Below are 21879 nucleotides of genomic sequence, written 5' to 3'. Positions count from 1 at the left end.
AATTCTTCTGCTAGTTGGGGTTTAGTCCAAATCTGCATCCTTTCCTTCAAGGCTCAGGGGTCCAAGATTATCTTCTGTGTCTGTATTTATTGGTTTCCCTTTTCTTTGTTGAAGAGGGTCTGTGCAATCCTTCTGCCTAGTCCGCCATCTTGCCCCGCCTCTGTGTTTTTATTTTGCACTGTCAAATGTTTATGTATACTAGCAATTTAAAAATGGCGCATCATTACAACTGAGTTAAGCTGCTAAATGAACTTACTATAACAGCATTAAAAATGAGTTGACTTTTCTACTTTCTCTCCTGAGACTGAAGAAAATGATTTGACCTTGTGTTTATAGATCTAAGTCCTATGATTAAAAAGTTGCAATGCTGTTGGCCCTGTGACATCTTGAGTTGTTTGGGGATTCTGAATTATAGCAATTGGTTTAAAACAGAAACCAAACAAAGCCTACCACTTACATGAAGAAGGGCTCTTTACAAAGTAAGTGGGTGTCTTACACAAAAAGTACTGTGTTTTCTTGGGTTTTGTATATCCTATTGGATTTATAAGGCAACCTATACAGCCATTTAGCACTAAAACTTATTTTCAAAACCTGTGAGGTCTGGTTCTGGGAAGGTAGATCAAAACCTTTTTGAATACCTGAGAAGTAGTACAGAGCTGGGCAGTTAGGGGTCCTGTCACTTAGTAGCCATTCAGTCTTGTTGGAGGACAAAACCTCTCTGGGCTTCAGTTTCATCATTTGTCAAATAAGTATCATCAGGTGTAGTTATCACATAGATTGTGGCTTTGGTTATGAGACAACCTATCAATGTTTTGCAGAGTCAAAAGGTCTATGCAAATGTAGAGTACATCTTGGATTCCTGTCAGTAGATATTTTGTGACCGTGAAAGTGACTTGTCCTTTCTGAGCCTTTGTATTATCACCAGTAACTTAGGGGAAAATGACACCTACCTCAAAAGGTGGTTGTAAGGGTTAACGGAAGTACACTCTTAAACTGTGAAAAACCAAAACCAAAACCAAAACTCTGAAGTCCATGAAAAATGTAGGTTGATTTATTGCTCATTGACTATAAAGAAAGCATGATTGATTTTGTGTAATTTATTCCTTTGATCACATAGTGAAAATCAGATCAACCTCTGTGCATTCAAAAGCTAAAAATTGTCTCACAAAACCCGACACATTTCGCATTATACTCAAGGAAGAACTTGCTCACAGGTCCAAGTGACATAAAACAAACACTGCCTAGGACTCGGAGGTGCTGGAGTAGTTTCCAACGTTACTTTGATCAGGAGTTAGAGATTCACAGTTGGCCATCATACATCAATTCCACAAGTCACTCAACATTTTTTACATGTACAAACGACGAGGAAATCCTAGAAAAGTCACTGTTTATTAATTGTTCTGATGAAAATGTATCAACTCAGTGGAATAAACACATTCTTTCGATGACTCATTTGTCTAACACCCACATGCCATTCGGAAACCATGTAGTTTTCTCCAAATGTTTTTGTTGGCGGATTTTTCTTTCTGAGTTCCTTTAGAAAGTGGGTGCTCCTACTCTCCATCCAGTCTCAGTCTTTAGAATGTGAGATTGCTTTCGAAGTTTGACGTCCGGAAGTCAAGAACTTTCAAGCTCTCTGGAAGTCTGCTGTGTACTCTGTGGAAGATGCAGATGGTTTAGAGACAGACATGGCTGTTTTCCTGGCACGTGGTACCCACACCAGCCTCAGACAGGTAAAGTTTTCCATCTGGACAAACACAGACTTCATAGAGGCTTTGCAAGTTGCCAGAGGGACCTCCAGTGCCCTGAACCAACTTGGGCAGATAGACAGTTTCAGCGTCCAGCGCGATCTGTAAGGGAGAAGACAACAGATGGGCCAATACAAGAGGAATGAGAATGGAAAACGCAAAACTCACATACCAAACGTTCCCAATAAAGTACTGTTTTCTCCTCTTGGGAAATTAAATAGGCACTTGACTTTATGTAATTCATATTATAATTTTCTGGTTATTTGTAGCCTAATTCTATTTCTTAATAGCAGTCGAGAAATCATATGTCATACTGCACTGAGTAAATCTGCTGCAAAAGACCTCTTTAAAGTGATAAGGAACAAAGATGTCACTTGGAAGACTAAGGTGCGCCTGACCCAAGGCATGGTATTTCCAATCACTTCATATGCACATGAAAGCTGGATGATGAATAAGAAAGACTGAAGAAGAGTTGATGCTTTTCAGCTTTGATGTTGGTGAAGAACACTGAAAGAACCATGGGCTGCCTGAAGAACAAACAAATCTGTCCTGGAAGAAGTGCAGCCGGAATGCTCCTTGGAAGCGAGAATGGCTGGACTTCATCTCATCTGTTTTGCTCATATCATCAGAAATGATCATTCCCTGGAGGACACCATGCTTGAAAAAGTAGAGGGTCAGTGCAAAAGGGGAAGACCCTCCACAAGATGGACTGACACGGTGACTGCAATGATCGTCTCAGCACAGCAAGGATTGTGAGGCTGGCGCAGGGCCGGGTAGTGTTGTGTTTTGTTGTACATGGGGTCGCTGTGAGTCGGAGCTGACTCGATGGCACCTGACCACAACAACAATTCTACTTTACATTCAGGCAAGTGCTTAACGATTGGCTGTCCAACTTGGAGGAAAACCAGATATGCTTTGACTCACTGTGTTAGTCCACCTGGGCAAACCGAACAATGTGGCAACTCATTCTGCTCTTACAGTTTGTATGTCAGTAAGCTGGATTATTGTCAGTCCTTTCACTCTCCTAAAAGTACCTTTCAGATTTAGTTGACAAAAATGGCAGACTTCTGTTGCTGATTCACATTAATCTAGTGATCTGCTTTGACTTTATGCAAATCATCATCTCCTCCCTATTAGAATACAGTACAAGCCACAGAGATATGTATTCGTTTTACTAATTTTTAACTGAATGTTGTAATTTATCTTGATTTTACTTTTCTGTGAAAGGCAATTAGATTCATTCTATTAGCTACGGACCAGACCCTGACTTTTCAGTATTATTTAAAACTCTACTGCCGGCTGTTAGATATTGAAAAGAAGTTGAGTAGCCTAAACACAATTAAAATAAGAGGGACTGGAGTTCTTGATTACATTATAATTTAAACCAAAATGCAAGCACATGGCCATTGATTGAGGCTTGGAAATCTCTTTGGTAATTGAAGGGAATAAGAACCATCACACTGAGCAGCCAGACCTTCTGCATTCCAGGGTGCTGGCTTCTTAGAAGGAATTAAATAGGTTGCACATTGGCATGATCGTTGCCAACAAGGTTAGACACCTTCTTTTATGTAACCCCCATCCGTGAATTCCAGTCTTTTATTAAACTTGTGTTTGCAGTCTGTATTCCCCTCTTGGAATACTGACCCCCTGCTACAGAGAGCAGTGGGTGGGACAGTATCAGTAGCATTACATGAAAAGCTTTACCCTGAGTGGTCTGGCACATGGTCTGAGAGTAAAATAAACCAAATGGTAGTATTTTTAAACAGCAGAATCTGTTTAGGTTATTGTCCAATGCTTTGGGTTCTTTGGGTACCTGCTTTCCTTCAATGCACCCTTAATTTGTTTGCTTTCTCCTATTTCTTGTGGCAGCGTAGTGCCTAAGGCACTTGACTGCTAACCAGAAGGCTGGCAGTTCAAACCCACCAGCCACTTTTCAGAAGGAAGGTTGGGCAATCTACCTCCGTAGAGAAACTGCCTCGGAAACCCAAGGAGGGGTGGCTATGAGTCGGGACCAACTCGACGGCACCTAAAACAACACAACATTTCTTGTGGTTAACTGAACATTTCTGTCCTGTTGTTGTTGTTGTTAGGTGCCGTCGAGTTGGCTCCAACTCATAGCGACCCTATCTATGTACGACAGAATGAAACACTGCCTGGTCCTGCGCCTGCCTCACAATCATTGCTGTATTTGAGCCCACTGTTGCAGCCACTGTGTCAGTCCATCTCATTGAGGGTCTTCCCTCCTTTTGCTGACCCTCTATTTACCAAGCATGATATCCTTCTCCAGGGATTGGTCCCTCCTGACCACATCACCAAAGTAGAGTCTCAATTCTAAGGAGCATTCCGGCTGCACTTCTTTCAGGACAGATTTATTCATTGTTTTCCTAGTTACTTATTTTTCTACCCTTTCAGCAAAGCCTAACGACTAGTAATCCACATACTGCTCCATTATTCATTTTCTTCTGCTTTTGTGGGACAATATCTGTTGGGACATGTGACATCTCTTCATTTTGTGTAGCGTCTGTGTGTTACCCCAGTGTGATGTGTTCAGAGTGGGGTTGATGAAGAAGCCATGGGGATTCATTATGCTTCTCATTGTACAAAGGGCTTTCACACACATTTGTTCCAACATATCTCACCAGGCACTGGCAGTATAAACAATACAGTCCTTGTAATTCCTTGGAAATTGCTAAAGATTGTTGTTGTTGTTGTGTGCCGTCGAGTCAGACCCGACTCATAGCGACCCCTCCTTGGGTTTCCGAGGCAGTATCACTACGGAAGTAGATTGCCCCATCTTCCTTCCGAGGAGTGGCTGGTGGATTTGAACCGCCAGCCTTCTGGTTAGCAGTCAAGTGCCTTAGGCACTATGCTACCAGAGCTCCTGCTATAAAAATGGGGGGATTTAAAAGAAAACCTATGGACTACTATTTTAAGCATGATTTATACATATGAAAATAACTAAGGGTGGGCTAAGAAAAGATGAAATCCATTGTTCATACAATTCTATGATATGGTGTCACAGGTTTGGCATCCAGCTTATAAACCAAACCCCTTGATTTCCTTCTAGAGCTTTTAAGAACATTCCTGTCATGCATGATTTTCTGACTCACTGCAATTGAGCCCCTCCCCTTTTATTTTAACTAAAGAATGTTCCCAATGGTGATTGCAATGTTGAAAGACATTGAATCACTAGGGAATGGCAAGATTGATATTCTCTGTAGGTTTTTAAAGTCTGTAGTGTTTTCTCAAAGTTGGAATTAACCGGTCACTGGGTAGCACAAAGACCAATCAAATAAAGCTGCCAGGTTCCAAAGAGAGATATTTTAACTCTTCTTGGCCTCCTTTCAGGGCTGAATTGCCTTTTGCTTTCTTTTTACATGTTCTACTTTACACCTACCTATCATGACTTCTTTTTTTTTTTTTAAACAAAGGACCCCAAATTTAATGTATAGATACCTTACCCACCACCCACTGCCATCAAGTCAGATCCGACTCATAATGACCCCTCCTTGGGTTGCCAAGGTGGTATCACCACGGAAGTAGATTGCCCAACCTTCCTTCCGAGGAGTGGCTGGTGGGTTTGAACCGCCAGCCTTCTGGTTAGCAGACAAATGCCTTAGGCACTATGCCACCAGAGCTCCTACAGATATCTTAATGGACCCCAAATTTAGTGTATAGGTACCTTAATGGACATGATACTCATGAGTGTCATCAGGGCATATAATAGGAGCTTGATCTTTTGAGCTTACCGTTCCATCACTACTATGGAATTTGATGTCCATTTGAGAGAGGGCCTCGATTTTCCCAGCGTGTGCTTTAATATGAACACCCCTGGGGGCATTCATGCTCAGACACCTTGTAGGGGATTCCAACCTGAAAAGAAGGAAAACAAACAAAGGAAAAATAGAATTTAAAAAAATATGTATATATACAAACAGTCTGTCTACCACCTCATAACTTGGATGAACCTGGAGGACATTATACTATGAAGTGAGTCAATCACACAAGAACAAATGTTGTATGAGTCCATTATTATAAAAAGTCAAGGAAAGGTTTACACATAGAAGGAAGCATTCTTTGATGGGAATGGGAAGGGGAGGGAAAATCACTAGATAGTAGACACATACTAATTTTGGTGAAGGGAAAAGCAATTTACAATAAAGGAATGATTGGCACAATACCACTAAGATAAAGAAGACACGGAGAAATGCACAAGAATTATAGACAATAAGGCGAAACACTACTATTGCACACACAATCCTGCAGTATCAGTAATAAACATTAACCTATGACTGGATATACAGGCAGACAGGAAGCTGAACAGGTATGGCTAGGTGAATGAGACTTCAACCATGACCATATGTAGGTTTGGCAAAGGATATTTCTACATATCTGTGTATGCTGTAAATATGGGAGCTCTGTAGCGTAGTGCCTAAGGCACTTGACTGCTAACCAGAAGGCTGGCGGTTCAAACTTACCAGCCACTCCTCGGAAGGAAGATGAGGCAATCTACTTCTGTAGTGATACTGCCTCGGCAACCCAAGGAGGGGTCGCTATGAGTCAGGTCTGACTTGATGGCATATAACAACAACAACAACATGCTATAAATATAGCATAGTGCGTAAGGCACTTGACTGCTAATCAGAAGGCTGGTGGTTCAAACCCAGCAGCCACTCCTCGGAAGAAAGGTTGGGAAATCTACTTCCATAGTGATACTGCCTTGGAAACCAAGCAGGGGTCTCTATGAGTCAGGTTCAACTGGATGGCACATAACAACAACAACAACAACAACATATGGTAGGGCAATCAAAGGGCAAAGTTATGAAAACTTCTTAGCCATAAGCAAACACCTTAAAGTAATAAATCAACTGGGCTTGAGGGCTTAGGACAATAGACTTGGGACAGCTAAGTCAATTGGCATAAAATGGTTTATAAAGACATGGTTCTATATCCTACTGTGGTAAGTAGTGTTTTGTTTTGGTTTTTGATGATGGCCATCCTAATGAGGCTGAAGTGATAACCTCACTGTGGTTTTGATTTGCATTTTCCTGACTGAACATCTTTTCATGTGCTTGTTGGCTTTTTGCATCTCTTCTCAGAGAAAAAGCCATTCAAGCCCTTTGTCCATTTTTAAGTTGTCTTTTAGTGGTTGAGTTTTATTTGATAGCCTTTTCTTAAAATATTTTTGTGATTTCAGTGAAAATTTACAGCACAAATTCATGTTCCATACACAGTTCATACATATTTTGTCTCATGACATTGACTGCAATTTCCCACAGTGCAACAGCTCTCTTCCCACTTCCTCCCCATAGTTACCTCTTCCCTGTGCCCTTCGCTCTCATGCATTCCCACCCCCTGAGCTGTCTCCATGTCCAAACACTGCCCTTCCGTTCTCCCATGATTGATCAATCCAAGGAGTGTATCTATCTGATGTAAATGCTCACCCCATATGCCTGTCTATTGTTTGGCCGGAAGCCACAGGAGTGAGTTCAATTCCAGATTTGAAGGGTAACTAGGGGCCATAGTCTCAGGGGTCTCACCAGACTCTATCAGACCAGCAAACCTTGTCTTTTTTTTTTTTTTCTTCTTCTTTTATGATTTTGAGTTTTGTTCCACATTGTTCTCCCACTCTATCCAGGATCTCCTGCAGCAGTCCTTCTCTGAGTGGTTGACAGTGGTAGCCAGGCACCATCTAGCTCTTCTGGTCTCATAGTCATATAGGCTGAGGATCACATAGTGTACCAGTCCCTTGCACTAATTGTTTCCATGTGTCTGGTTTTCTTCATTCTTTTTTGCTCTGGATGTGTTTGATAGACTTTTAAATCAGATGCATTGTTACATTTAATTGGCAGGGTTTTAAATTTAATTAATTTATTCCCTACCACTATTTGTTAGTGAATAAGGAAGACAGAAGAAGGGTTGATGCTTTTGAATTGTGGTGTTGGCAAAGAATGCTGAAAGTACCATGGACCACTAAACGAACTAATAAATCTGCCCTGGAAGAAGTACAGCTGGAATGCTCCTTGGAAGCAAGAATGGCTAGACTTCGTCTCACCTACTTTGGTCATGTTGTCAGAAGGGACCATTCTCTGGAGAAGGATGTCATGCTTGGTAAAGTGGAGGGTCGACGAAAGAGGGGAAGGCCCTCTATGAGATGGACTGACACAGTGGCTGCAGTGATGGGCTCAGGTACAGCAGGGATCAGGAGGCTGGCACAGGACTGGGCAGTGTTTCATTCTGTTGTATATAAGGTTGAGTTGGAGATGACTTGATGGCCCCTAACAACAACAACATTTGTAATAGAAGCTCTGGTGGCCTAGTGCCTAAGGCATTTGACTAACCGGAAGATTGGTGGTTCAAACCCACCAGCCACTCTGCAAAAGGAAGACTGGGCAATCTACTTCTATAAAAATTTACCACCTCAGAAACTCAAAGGGGGTCACTCTGAGTCAGAATCTACTCAGTGGCAGTGAGTTTGTTTTTTTTTTTTTTTTTTGGAATTGACTCAATGGCAGTGAGTTTGGTTTTGGGTTTTTTGTTTGTTTGTTTGTTTAGTATTTGTCATAGAAAACAGAGTTTCACTTTCTTATACACATCTGAGGTATAGCATGTAACGTTTGACCTACCACACATTTTTGAAATCTTATCTTGAATATGAGAAAACTCTCAAAAGCATTATGGAATGTGTTAGTCAAATTTTGTTGGGCTTAGTTTATGGGGAAACACGCTGGTGTATGTGGATCTGCCTGGTTATATATAGGTGTGCATGGTTTGGCTGATTGATTGCCTGCCCATTTTACCATTTTGACCTCTGCTAATTACGTATATACTTCTCTAGCCCAGAATGAGAGAGGGAAGGGAAGGGAAGGGATGGAAGGGAAAGGAAGGGAGCATATAAGCAATTGTAGAGCTCTGGTTTATTTCAGGCACGTCATCCATGTCCCTGAAGTCCCTAGTCAGGACGAGTCTGTTACTGAGATCAGTTATTAAACAACAATATAAAAATTATCTGAATATGACCATCACTGTGTGAAGACAGTTTACTAAAGGCTGTAATTAGAGTGCTCCAAAGTACCCTTTTCTGTGAATCTATACAAGATAATTTTTTTATTTCTATCTTTTGTTATACACTTAGTTTGCTAGTTAGGTCTCTAACTACTCTGTTCTTTAAATATATGATCACATAAATGTTAACTCATGACTTAGAAGAAGAGTAAGAGTTTTGAATAATGTCACAGAAATATATCCAAATACTTATATATATATTTATTTTCTTTATTTTGCATGTAGGTCCTATCATAGCAGTTTTCTTCTCACAACATAAGACACAGACTTTCCTTTCAAGAACTTGATTGAATCTCTTAATTCAAATAAAGATGTGTACAAAAGACTTAGAAGTTGACTTTGAGAGACCTCATCAGTGATTGATGTTAAAAAATCACAATTAAGATGATTTGGTTGCTAAAACAGATGAGCTTTAAGTAATACTACTTTAAAACAAAATAAATAGAATCCAGTAATTTTCCAAATCTTTGCCCATACTCATTTTTAATTGAGTTTATAGAATATGACTAGTCAACCGATCATTAATGCCATTGTAGTTTATTTCTCATATCATTGCAGTGTCATTTAAAATAATGGAAAAGTTATTGAAAAAGTATGGACAGTGTTTTAATTTTAAGCTGTTTTTAGGCTTACATTAAATGTAAATTTTTTAAAAACTTATGATGATAGACCAGGACATAGAAATATAAATATGATAGGAAAACCTAGTTTTTTATTTAAAGAAAAAAAGTTCATGAGATTATCAGTGGATGAAGAATATATAATTTACATACCATATATCAATTTCCAACAACCAGGATCTTATGTACTCAGCATGAAAAATAAACAACATGATTTTGTATTCCCGAGAGAGTTTTCAGAATTACCTTAAATGAATTTTTGCTTTTAAACATCACATTCAGAGAAATCAATTTAATACAAAGTAACAATTCTGTCTTTATAAATACTGGCATTAAAATGACATCAGAAAATGAAAACTGATTAAGGCTACCATAACTTACTATGATGTTTTAAAATTTTACTTCATTCATTCAAATAAAATTATTCTTTGAATATTGTCCCTTTCTAATTTTCCAAGGACCAAAACCAGCCAGATTGCCTCCTGAGAAAGATGTATTCTTTCACACACATATGGCTTTCGAAGCTGAGCAGTGAGCATCTTGTGGGTTTTTATGAGTTGGCATCAAGACCAATTACATCATGTTGCATTTGCACAGGTTATGGGCATAAAAGATGGATTTCAGCTAATAGAGATTTCTTTTTGGTAGGCCATTAGGAAGGATGCTATTGAATATGAAATTTGTATGAATCCAGATGCAACGAATACTTTCATCTGGGGATACCAGGAGGGGAAGAAGAAGCCAGCATGCAGAGACTGAAAGTGACTAATGGCCTGGGTTTTAGAAGTAATGGGAGAGGATGGGCCTAAGTTGTGAGGTTAGTTTGGAAAAGACAAGGATCACCTTTCCTTTAAGATTGTTTAAAAGGAGGAGAACATGCAAATTCAGAGTCAACTTTGAACTGGAAAGGAGAGAAGTTGAAAGAAGTTGTTGGAAGTTCTATTAGGGATGAAGGTCATGGTGGTGGGTTTGGAGGCCAGAGAAGAAAAAGGATTTCACTTTCTACGATCTAATTTCTAATTTGAGAAATTAGATACAAAGTCAACTGAAAAGAAATTAATACATCCTCTTGCATCATTTAGGGACTGTTGAGTTTTTGATATTAAACTTTATTAACTCTATCATGAATACACACGAGGTGTTCTAGATCAAAGACAGATGTCCTGTTAAACACCCCACAGTAAATAAGTGTATCAGCCCTTCTTTGCCCGAGTCCTTACTCATAGGGCAACATGATGAGGGCCAGACCAAGTTACTTACACAAGGAGCCAGACAACTCCGAGCAGCATTTCTGCCTGCTTATAAAGGTGAAGAAGCCGTGGGTGGTACCAATGGTTAAATGTGCAGCTGTTAACCCAAAGGTTGGTAGTTTGAGACCACACAGAGGCACCTGACAGGAAAAGTATGATGATCTGCTTCCCAGGTATCAGTGCTTGCAAACCTTATGACGCACAGTTCTACTGAGACACACATGGGTAGCCCTACATTGAAGTTGAGTCCACTGCACTAGTTATAAAGGGAAAAAGGGCAGTTGTAGCTCCTCCCCTCCTGAAAGGGTCTGCTTAGTTCAGTCCGTGGCATGGAAATAAAATTTCCCCGGGACCCAGATGGAATAGTTACTCAATCCCTTACTAAGCAAGAAAGGAGCTCTGGTGACGCAGTGTCTAAGGCATTTGGCTGCTAACCAGAAGGGTGGTGGTTCAAACCCACCAGCTGCTCCATGGAAGGAAGATGAGGCAATCTACTTCCATAAACATTTACTGCCTTGGAAACCCAATGGGGGTCACTATGAGTTGGAATCCACTATTGGCAGTGAGTTGGGTTTGGTTTACTAGCCAAGAGGTGGGTGGTTCACACCCACGTGTAGGTGTCTAGGAAGAAAGCCTTAGTGATCTGCTTCTGAAAGGTCATAGCTTTTAAAACCCTATGGAGCATTTCTACTCCGTACAGACACATAGGGTTGCCATGAGTCGGAATTGACTTAGGGGCAACTAGCAACAACAGTGATGTCTGAATTCCTGGGCTCACTCCTCCTTGAAATGTGAATAACAAGGAAGATAGCCACTCCAGGCCTTCTTGGCAATTTGAGGGCTTAGCCTGCTGTAACCAAGGTCAGTGGTTCAAAGCCACCAGCTGCTCCACCAAAGATGTGGCATCTGCTTCAGTAAAGATTGACAGCCTTGGAAACTCTGTGGGCAGTTCTACTCTGTCCTCTAGGGGCGCTGTGAGTCAGAATTGACTTGACAGCTGTGCGTTTGGTTTGGGCTTTGCTTCCGTCAAGATTTACAACCTTGGAAACCCAGTGGGGGTTGCTATGAGTCAGAATTGACTCCAGGGCAGTGGTTTGGTTTTTGTTTTTGAGGAGGTAAGAGAAAATGTGAGCAATTAACTAGACAAAACCTACAGATCTAATTCTCATGGTATGTGCATAATTCTGAGGAGGCTATGGCTTTTGCAGGAACACTGAGAAATCCAGGGAAGTTTTATTTCCCCACAGGAATTAATTATAGTTGCATAAGACTTATCTTTTAGTGTAAAAGTTTTGTATAGAGAGGGTGGAAAGTAGCATTCCGGGAAAGAGCGTCCCAGGCAGGCATGGGCAAAGGCCTTGAAGTAGGGAAGAACTCCATGAGTTCAAGAAACTAGAATTAGTTGAATGTGTTTTGAATTTACAGGGAAGAAGGAGAAAAAGGGGAAGGTAAGGTTGGTGAGGTAGGTCGGAGTCAGGTCATGCAAGGAATACTAGACTATGCTAACAGTGTTTGTCTTTAATCTCAAAGTGATAGCAAATAATTTATTCCTTCATTTATCCAATCTTTATTAGATGCCTATTATGTGAAATTCTAGATTTGTAAGGAAACAGTGGGAATGAGGCAGGGAAGTTTCCTGCCCTTATAGATTTAACACTCGTGCAGCTTCAAGGATGAAAATAGAGGGATGACAAGATTTAATTTTTGTTTTAAAGATATCACTCAAAAAATTCCACTTATGACAGATTGAACAGTTGCACAGATTTTCCACTTCCACCCCAATTACATATAAAGTCTGGAAAAATATAACCCAAAACACTAAAATATATACCTGGTTGAAAAGAAAGGGAATTTTCAACGTGCCAGAAACAGAAGAAAGAGTAATGTATAGGAGGTGAAATGTTGGAGCCTATGGAGGTAACGGGGAGCTCTGGTAGCATAGTGCCTAAGGCATTTGACTGCTAACCAGAAGGCTGGCAGTTCAAACCCACCAGCCACTCCTTGGAAGGAAGGTTGGGCAATCCTACTTCCATAGTGATACTGCCTCGGAAACCCAAGGAGGGGTTGCTATGAGTCGGGGCCGACTCGACGGCATATAACAACAACAACAATATGGAGGTAACGGGCAGATATGTACATTAAGTGCTGGTTGGTATTTTAAATCTCTACAGGGAAAGGGCTGTGGTCAGTTGTGGGTTGGGAGTGGGCACCTCCAAATGGGCTCCCTGGGTACAGATGGATGGGAGTTGAGACACAGCAGGGCCGTGACTCATTTGAGCTGAAGCAGTCATGACTCCTCCATTAGTATAGAATCCAAATCCACACTACTCAGACTTCATATAAATCAGAAGCTGAGGAATAAACATGAAAGAAATATGAAGGCTGGTCTCAGAACAGTGACCCCTGCAGGGCCCTGGCAGAAGGAAATGTGAAATTGACATTTATGGCAAATGCAAGACTCTCTACATTTAAGGACAATGCAGATGCAAACTGCTGACAATGCACTTCCAGGCAGAACTTTCAAAGGATGTGAGAGAGTCTAATAACATTACGTGCCACAGCTAACAGAGATGTCAGAAAGGAACTTCAAAAGATAATTAAGTTCAGATATTCAGAGAGATAAATCCCTCACAGACAGCCAGACACTGTGGGAGAGAGATCCAATGGATTTACTGACTCAGGACCATAGTACCGGGGGACACCAGACTCAATTGGCACAACAAAATACACAAATATCTTGTTCCACAACCTACATTGGTGAGTAGCGACTGGGGTCTTAAAAGCTTTCAGGCAGCCATCTAAGATGAAGCTAATGGTTGCCTATCATCAGGAGTGAAGAAGAGTGGAAAAACAAATAAACAAACAAAACCCAAGGACATCTAGGACATGATGGACCTCGAGACCAGAAGAACTAGATGGTGCCTGGCTACCAATGCTAACCACCCAGGAAAGGATCAAAACTGGAGATCCTGGATAGAGTGGGAGGAAAACGTGGAACAAAATGCAAAAACACAAAGTCAGATGGACTCTGGTGGCACACCCAATACTATGGCCCTGCGATACACTTTGGGCCTGGAATAAAACTCACTCCTAGGGGCTGGCTCTTAGCCCAATAGTAAATAAGACATATACACAGACCATTCAACCCAGGGTGACAAACCCACATACTCTATGAAGATGCATCCCTTGGAGCAATTGATCACAGGGCACCAGAGGGGCAACGTTCACATGGAGGAAATGTAGGACACACAGGAGTGCATAACTATGAGGGGCATGGGGGCTGGTTACCGGGCAGGGAGGGGAGGAGAGTGGATTAGAGTTAGGGACAGTAATTGGAGAGTAAAACCAAATGTATACAAAATGTTGAATGTTAAACAATCTTTGCTCTGTGAACTTGCACCTGAAGCACAATAATTTTTTTTTTTTTTAATTATAGTAGAGAAACCCAAACCAAACCCACTGCAATCAAGTTGATTCTGACTCATTGCAACTCCACTGGATTTCCAAGGCTGTAAATCTTTATGGAAGTAGATTGGCTTATCTTCCTCCTGCAGAGCAGCTGGTGGTTTGAACTGCCAGCCTTCTACTTAGCAGCCAAATTCCTTACCTACTGCACTACCAGAGCTCCTAGAATATGAGAGAGAGAGAGATATCTGAAAATCACGTAAGTGGTATTAAATGGATAGTATTTAATTTTAGTAATAAAATAGTAATAGACTCCTCTGGTGGGCTAAATAGTAGGTATGGCACCTATGAAGAGAGATTAGGAAATTGGAATGGAGATTTGGAAATTCAGTGAGAAAACAAGAAATGCTTAATCTGAAATAGGAGAACTAAAAGCATAGAAAATGAACTTCTAATATAACAGTCCATACATGAGATCACAGAAGGAGGAAATTGAGTGAAGATTCTTAACTTCTTTTTGTGTCATGCACTTAATGGTTATAAACACATAAAACAAGTAGAATTACAAAGGAAACTAATAATATTCAAACACATGTATAGAATATTTTAAAACACATGATGTAATAATTTATGAGATTATTTAGCGGGAGGGGTAGCTATGAGTAGGGTCCGACTCAACAGCAGTGAGTTTGGTTTGGTTTGTTTTTTTTTTAGCAATTCATTAAATAACACTTAGTTGTTGTTGTTATATGCCCTCAAGTCAGACCTGACTCATAGCGACCCCTCCTTGGGTTTCTGAGGCAGTATCACTATGTAAGTAGATTGCCCAAACTTCCTTCCGAGGAGTGGCTGGTAGGTTTGAACCACCAGCCTTCTGGTTAGCAGTCAATTGCCTTAGGCACTACACTACCAGAGCTCCTATAAAACTTAGTAGTGGGTCTGAAGTCGTCAAAGATTGGATTTTACTTGGGTCCACAATTAACACCATGGAAGAAGCAGTTAAGAAATCAGACATTGTATTACACTGGGCAAATCTGCTGCAAAAGACCTCTTTTAAGTGTTGAAGAACAAAGATTTCACTTTGAAGACTAAGGTACACCTAACCCAAGCCATGGTGTTTTCAATCGCCTCATTTGCATGTGAAAGTTCAACAATGAATGAGGAAGACTGAAGAAGAGTTGAAGCCTTTGAATTATGGTGTTGAAGAGGACTTGTGAAAATACCATGGACTGCCAGAAGAATGAACAAAGCTGTCCTGGAGGAAGTGCAGCCAAACTGCTCCTTGGAAGTGAGAATGGCCAGACTTTGTCTCACCTACTTTGGTCATGCTGTCAGAGGCACCATTCCCTGGAGAACCATTCCCTGCTTGGTAAAGTTGGGAGGTCAGCAAAAAATGGGAAGACCTTCAATGAGATGGATTGATAGTGGCTGCAATGATTGGCTCAGGTATAGCAAGGATTATGAGTATGGCACATGGCAGGGCAGTGTTTTGTTCTGTTGTATATAAGGTCGCTGTGAGTCACAGCTGACTTGATGCCACCTAACAACAACAGCAACAACAACAGTGCTGGGTCTTATAACTACTATAATTTCAAGCAATGAAGAACATTAAAAGTATTTTGAGATATTGTCCCCCCAAAAAAAGAAACCAAACTCACTGCCATCAAGTTGGATCCAACTCATAGTGAGCCCTCCTTAGGTTTCTCAGGTGCTACCACTACAGAAGTAGATTGCCCAAATTTCCTTCCAACAGAGTCTGATGGGAGCCTCAATACCATGGCCCTGGGATACACTTCGGGCCTGGAATAACACTCACTCCCAGGGGCTGGCTCTTAGCCCAATAGTAAATAAGATGTACACACAGACCACTCAACCCAGGGTGACGCACCCACATACTCTATGGAGATGCATCCCTTGGAGCAATCAACCATGTGGCACCAGAGGGGCAACATTCACAAGGAGGAAATGCAGGACACACAGGAGCACATAACTCTGAGGGGCATGGGGGGGAGGGTTACTGGGCAGGGAGGGGAAGAGAGTGGGTTAGGGTTGCGGATGGTAATTTGGGAGTGAAACTAAATGTACACGAAATGTTGAGTGTAAAACAAACTCAAATAAATAAAATTGTCCAAAAATCAGTAATGATCACTTTGAAGGAATAATAGAAAAAAACCTCATTCTCAATAGAAGTAATTGTGACAACCTAATAATGGATTCTAATTTATGGAGAATATCACAAAATGTTAATGAAGTGCATGAAAGAAAATTATATGGATGGAGAAACATACCCTATTTACTGTGGGTGAATGGGGAAACAGACCACCTTTATCATGATTTACTATGAATAGGAGAATTTTTCATGAAACTTGATAAACAGCTTTCAAAATTTATATGGAAAAAATAAGTCTAAAAATAGATAAGACATCTATGAAGAAGATATTGTGGGGGAATTTGCTCTAGCAGATATTAAGGTATATTGTAAAACAATGAACTGGAGTAGGTAACCCATTAAAATATTTTTTAATATGACAAAATCAGTATTACAAATAAGTAAGTAATGGATTGACTTTTAAACCACCTGGCTATCCATATAGAATATACAATAAAATTAGTTACCTATCTCACACACCATGGAAAACTAAATTTTAATTGAGATAAAGACCTAAACGTGAAAAAAACAGAAGTGTTTTTCAAACAAATTCCTCTCCTATAAATGCCCAAGCTATGTTTCCTAATATGCACAAGTTCCTAAGATGTTATTTTCATGGAACAATACAAGGATGACTTAAATGCTTTACAGGCCAAATCCTTCCCAGATAAAAACCAGTGTCTGCATGGTTAACGAATGGAGCATTCACTGTCTTTGGCAATTCTTTGCTCATTACAGTTGTCTACCTTCCAGATATAATGATCATGCTGATGGAGATCTAGAGAAGAGTCTTATTTTTCATTTTCTCATTGCTATACCTAATACAGTTTTTGTACATAGAAGTTTGTATTTTGAACTATTGAGTGAATTACACAAATATATATATATATATATATGCATAGTTATATTTACACTACAAATGTGTGCATTAATGAAGTTGCATGGTCATTTATAGGAGCTCTGGTGGCATAGTGCCTAAGGCGTTTGACTGCTAACCAGAAGGCTGGTGGTTCAAACCCACCAGCCACTCCTCAGAAGGAAGATTGGGCAATCTACTTCTGTAGAAATACAGCCTTGAAAATCCAAGGAGGAGTCACTATGAGTTGGGATTGACAAAATGGCAGTATGAGATAAGAGATGTTCATTTATGATATTTGGTATGTTTTATTTCACTTGAATGTATAGTAAATATGCTTTTTTAAAGGAGCTCTGGTGGCACAGTGGTTACAGCATTTGTCTGCTTACCAAAAGATCACTGGTTCAAACTGATCAGGTGCTCCATGAGAGAAAGATGAGTCAGTCGCTTCCATAAAGATTAACAGACCTGGAACCCCTCTGGGGCAATTCTGCTTTGTCCTATAGGGCCACTATGAGTCAAAATCAACTTGATGGCAGTGGGCTTCTTTTAACATTTTTAAAATGTAGCTATGGTTTGACACTTATTGATAGATAAGTAATAATATTCTTTACTTCTCACATGTATCCTTACTGACTTCAAAATTTACATTGCAATGCGATCATTCATCACTACAACTTAAAAGAAAAAAAAACATACAGTTTCATAGAGTGTATCACATAGAACATGCATAGCCTGACACAGGATGAAATCTTGCCTACCTTCAAATCCTGACACCATCCCAAAACAATCCAAATTGCTCTTGTCTGCTCATTATTTCTGAATAGTTTGTTTCTGCTTAGAAAATGTATATGATTTATTTAATTCATAGAAGACACAAAATCATCCTCTGGTGGAGCAGTGCCAGAAGGTTGGCACTTCAGACCCACCAGCTGCTCTGCAGAATGAAGATGGGGCCATCTACTTCTGTAAAGATTTACTGCCTCAGAATCCCAAAGAGGGTCGCTATGAGTCAGAGTCGACTCGATGGCAGTGAGTTTTGTTTTTTGTTTTTTTATGGAAGAAATACTAATAATCTCTAAAGTCTAGAAAGGAGAAGACTATCATTGCAATGAACAGAAAGTGGTGAAAGATTCTGCTGCATCCTTGGATAACTAATGTCACTAACAGCCAGAAATTCAACCTGGATTCAGAGGAGGACATGGAAGGAAGGATATCATTGCTGATGTCAGATGGATCTTGACTAAAAGCAAAGAATACCAGAAAGATATTTACCAGTGTTTTACTGCCTATGAAAAAGTCTGTGACTGTGTGGATCATAACAAATTATGAGCCAAGAATGGGAATTGCAGAACACTTAATTGTGCTTATGCAGAACCTGTACACAGACCATGAGGCAGTCATTTGAACAGAACAAGGGGATACTTCATGGTTTAAAATCAGAAAAGGTGTGTATCAGGGTTGTATTCTTTCACCATACTTATTCAATTTGTATGCTGAGCAAAAAATCCAAGAAGCTGGACTATATGAAGAATGCACCATAAGGATTGAAGGAAGATTCATTAACAGTGCTATGCAAATGACACAATGCTGAAATCAAAGATGACTTGAAGCATTTATTGATGAAGATCTAAGACTGTAGCCTTCAGTATGGATTACCTCTCAACATAAAGAAAACAATAGTCCTCACAACTGGACCAACAAAGCAACATCATGATAAATGGAGAAAAGCCTGAAGTTGTCAGTGGTCTCATTTTACTTGGATGTACAATCAACACCTATGGATGCAGCAATCAAGAAACCAAAGGCCGTATTGCAGTAGGCAAATCTGCAAGACCTCCGTAAATGTTAAAAAGCAAAGACATCACTTTGAGGACTAAGGTGCGCCTGACCCAAGCAATGGTATTTTCAGCTGCTTTATATGCATGCGAAAGCTGTGCGATGAATAAGGAAGACCAAAGAAGAATCGAATTATTTTGTTGGTGAAGAACATTGAATATACCACTTAATGCCAGAAGAATGAACGCATCTGTGTTGGATCATAACACATTATGGAGCCAGAATGCTCTTTAGAAGGCAGGATGGTAAGACTTTGTCATATGTGCTTTAGTCATATTATTAGTAGGGACCAGTCCCTGCAGAAGGACATCAAGCTTTGTAAAGTAGAGGGTCTGTGAAAAAGAGGAAGAACTTTAACCAGTAGATTGACACAGTGCCTGCAACAATGGGCTCAAACATAGCAATGATTATCAGGATGGCACGGGACCAGGCAGTGTTTGGTTCTACTGTCCACAGGGTCATTATAAGTCAGAACCAACTCAACAACAACTAAGAATGTCACTGGGATGAGATGGCTATGTTTAAACCATTTTTGGCATGCTTAATTCAACTGTTCTTGGGAGCTCCAGACAGTTAATTACAGAGAGTGCATTATGAGAATGAAGCAGGGGTGGATGACACAATAAACAAGGTAAGCATGAGCTTATTGTGCTTAGTAAGTAAGCACAATAAGCCTGTGCTTACCTTGCTTCCTGGGTAATCTGTCCATGTCAGAAACTGTAAATTTGAAAAGAGGCTTTAGTTCTGTAGGAAGGTGCTGTGGGGCTGGGAGATAGACAGGTGGCAGCCACATCTAGAAGCAGAATCTTTGATGTTCACTACAGATTAGTAAGTAAGCACAAGTAAGCCTGTGCTTACCTTGCTTGTTATGTAATTTGTCCCTAGATTGAGGACATCTCTAAGACCTCTATTTCAGTGTCTGTGTAGCACTTTGTATCTTATCTGTCAATTTTAAAAGGAATGGAAAACTTCTGTTGCTGTTGTGGTTGTTAGGTGCTGTCGAGTCGTCTCCAACTCACAGCAACCCTGTGTATAGCAGAACGAAACCCTGCCCAGTTCTGTGCCAGCCTCACAATCCCTACTATACCCGAGCCCATCACTGCAACTACTGTGTCAATCTATCTTGTTGAGGGCCTTCCCCACTTTCATCAAACCTCCACTTTACCAATCGTGACATCCTTCTCTAGGGAATGGCTCCTTCTGACAACATGACCAAAGTAGGTGAGACAAAGTCTGCCCATTCTCGCTTCCAAGGAGCATTCTGGCTGCACTACTCCCAGGACAGATTTATTAGTTCTCTTAGCAGTCCACTGTACTTTCAGCATTCTTCTCCAACACCACAACTCAAAAGCATCAACTCTTGTTTTGTCTTCCTTACTCATTGTTCAGCTCTTGTATGCATGTGAGGTGATTGAAAATACCATAGCTTGGGTCAGGTGCATCTTAGTCTTCAAGGAGATAACTTTCCTCTTCAGCACTTGAAAGAGATCTTTTGCAACAGATTTGCCAAATGCAATATGCCATCTGATGTCTTGACTGCTGCTTCCATTGGCGTTGATTATAGAACCAAGCAATACGAAATGTTTGTCAATGTCAATCTTTTCTCCATCTATTGTGATGCTGCTTATTGGTCCAGTTGTGAAGATTCTTCTTTTCTTCATATTGAGGTTCACCAGTAAGTACTCCAAAGTCATCCTAACTTTCAGCAAGCAAAGTTGTGTCATCTGTGTATCTCAGGTTGTTAATGAGCTTTCCTCAAATCCTGATGCCACATTCTTCTTCATATAGTCCAGCTTCTCAGATTATTTGCTCAGCACACAGATTGAATAAGTATGTTGAAAGGATACAACCCTGATACACTCCCCTTCTGATTTGAAACCACTGAGTATGCCCTTGAGCTGTTCGAATGGCAACCTCCTGTTCCATGTACAGGTTCCTTATGAGTACAATTTAAGTGTTCTGGAATTCCCATTCTCCTCAATGTTATCCACAATTTGTTATGATCCACACAATCAAATGCCTTTGCATAGTCAATAAAACACAAGTAAACACTTTCTGGTATTCTTTGCTTTGAGCCAAATCCATCTGAGATTAGCTATGATATCTCTCATTCCACGTCCCCTTCTGACTCCAGCTTGCATTTCTGGAAGTCCTCTGTCAATATACTGCTGCAACCGTTTTTGAATTTTCTTCAGTAAGATTTTACTTGTGTGTGATATCAATGATATTGTTTGATAATTTCCACATTCTGTGGGATCACCTTTCTTTGGAATAGGTACAGATGTGGATCTCTTCCAGTCAGTTGGCCAGGTGGCTGTCTTCCATTTGGAAGACATAGATTAGTGAATGCCTCCAGTGCAGCATCCATTTGTTGGAACATCTCAATGGATAGTCTATCAATTCCTGGAGCCTTGTTTTGTGGCCAGTTCCTTCATTGCAGCTTCAACATCTTCCTTCAACACCACTGGTTCTTGATCATATGCCACCTCCTGAAATGGATGATCATCTACCAGTTCTTTTTGGTATAGTAACTCTGTATCAATTGGTATAGTAACATCTTCTTTTGATGTTTCCTGCACCATTCAACATATTGCCCATGGAATCTTTCAATATTGTAATTTGAGGCTTAAATTTTTTCCTCATTTCTTTCAGCTTGAGAAATGCCGAGCATGTTCTTCCCTTCTGGTTTTCCAATTCCAGGTCTTTGCACATTTCATTATAATAATTGGCTTTGTCTTCTCAAGGTGCTCTTTGAAATCTTCTGTTCAGCTCTTTTATCCTGTTGATTCTTCCATCCACTTACTCTCCATTCAAGAGCAAGTATCAGAGTCTCCTCTGACATCCATTTTAGTCTTTTCTTCCTTTCCTGTCTTTTAAATGACCTCTTGCTTTCTTCATGGATGATGTTCTTGATGTCATCCCACAATTCCTCTGGTTTTTGGTCATT

The 21879-nt window shown here is 40.3% G+C and overlaps 1 protein-coding gene across 1 annotated transcript in view; it reads right to left on the bottom strand.

The window, feature by feature from the left end:
- Positions 1-1676: 1676 nt before the first annotated feature.
- SGCG (sarcoglycan gamma) overlaps positions 1677-21879 on the bottom strand; it is a 188902-nt gene continuing 168699 nt past the window's right edge. The window contains exons 6-7 of the mRNA XM_007942518.2: positions 5498-5621; positions 1677-1850 (exon numbers count right to left, since the gene is read on the bottom strand). Of these exons, the coding sequence (XP_007940709.1) occupies positions 1677-1850; positions 5498-5621 (298 nt within the window). The remainder of the gene's footprint in view (positions 1851-5497; positions 5622-21879) is intronic.

The sequence above is a fragment of the Orycteropus afer genome, unplaced genomic scaffold (assembly GCF_000298275.1).
Source record: "Orycteropus afer afer isolate SDZICR_OR568_19922 unplaced genomic scaffold, OryAfe1.0 scaffold00092, whole genome shotgun sequence".
NCBI lineage: Eukaryota > Metazoa > Chordata > Mammalia > Tubulidentata > Orycteropodidae > Orycteropus > Orycteropus afer.
Note: the sequence above shows the minus strand (reverse complement) of the source record. Positions and strands in the feature narration are given on the sequence as shown.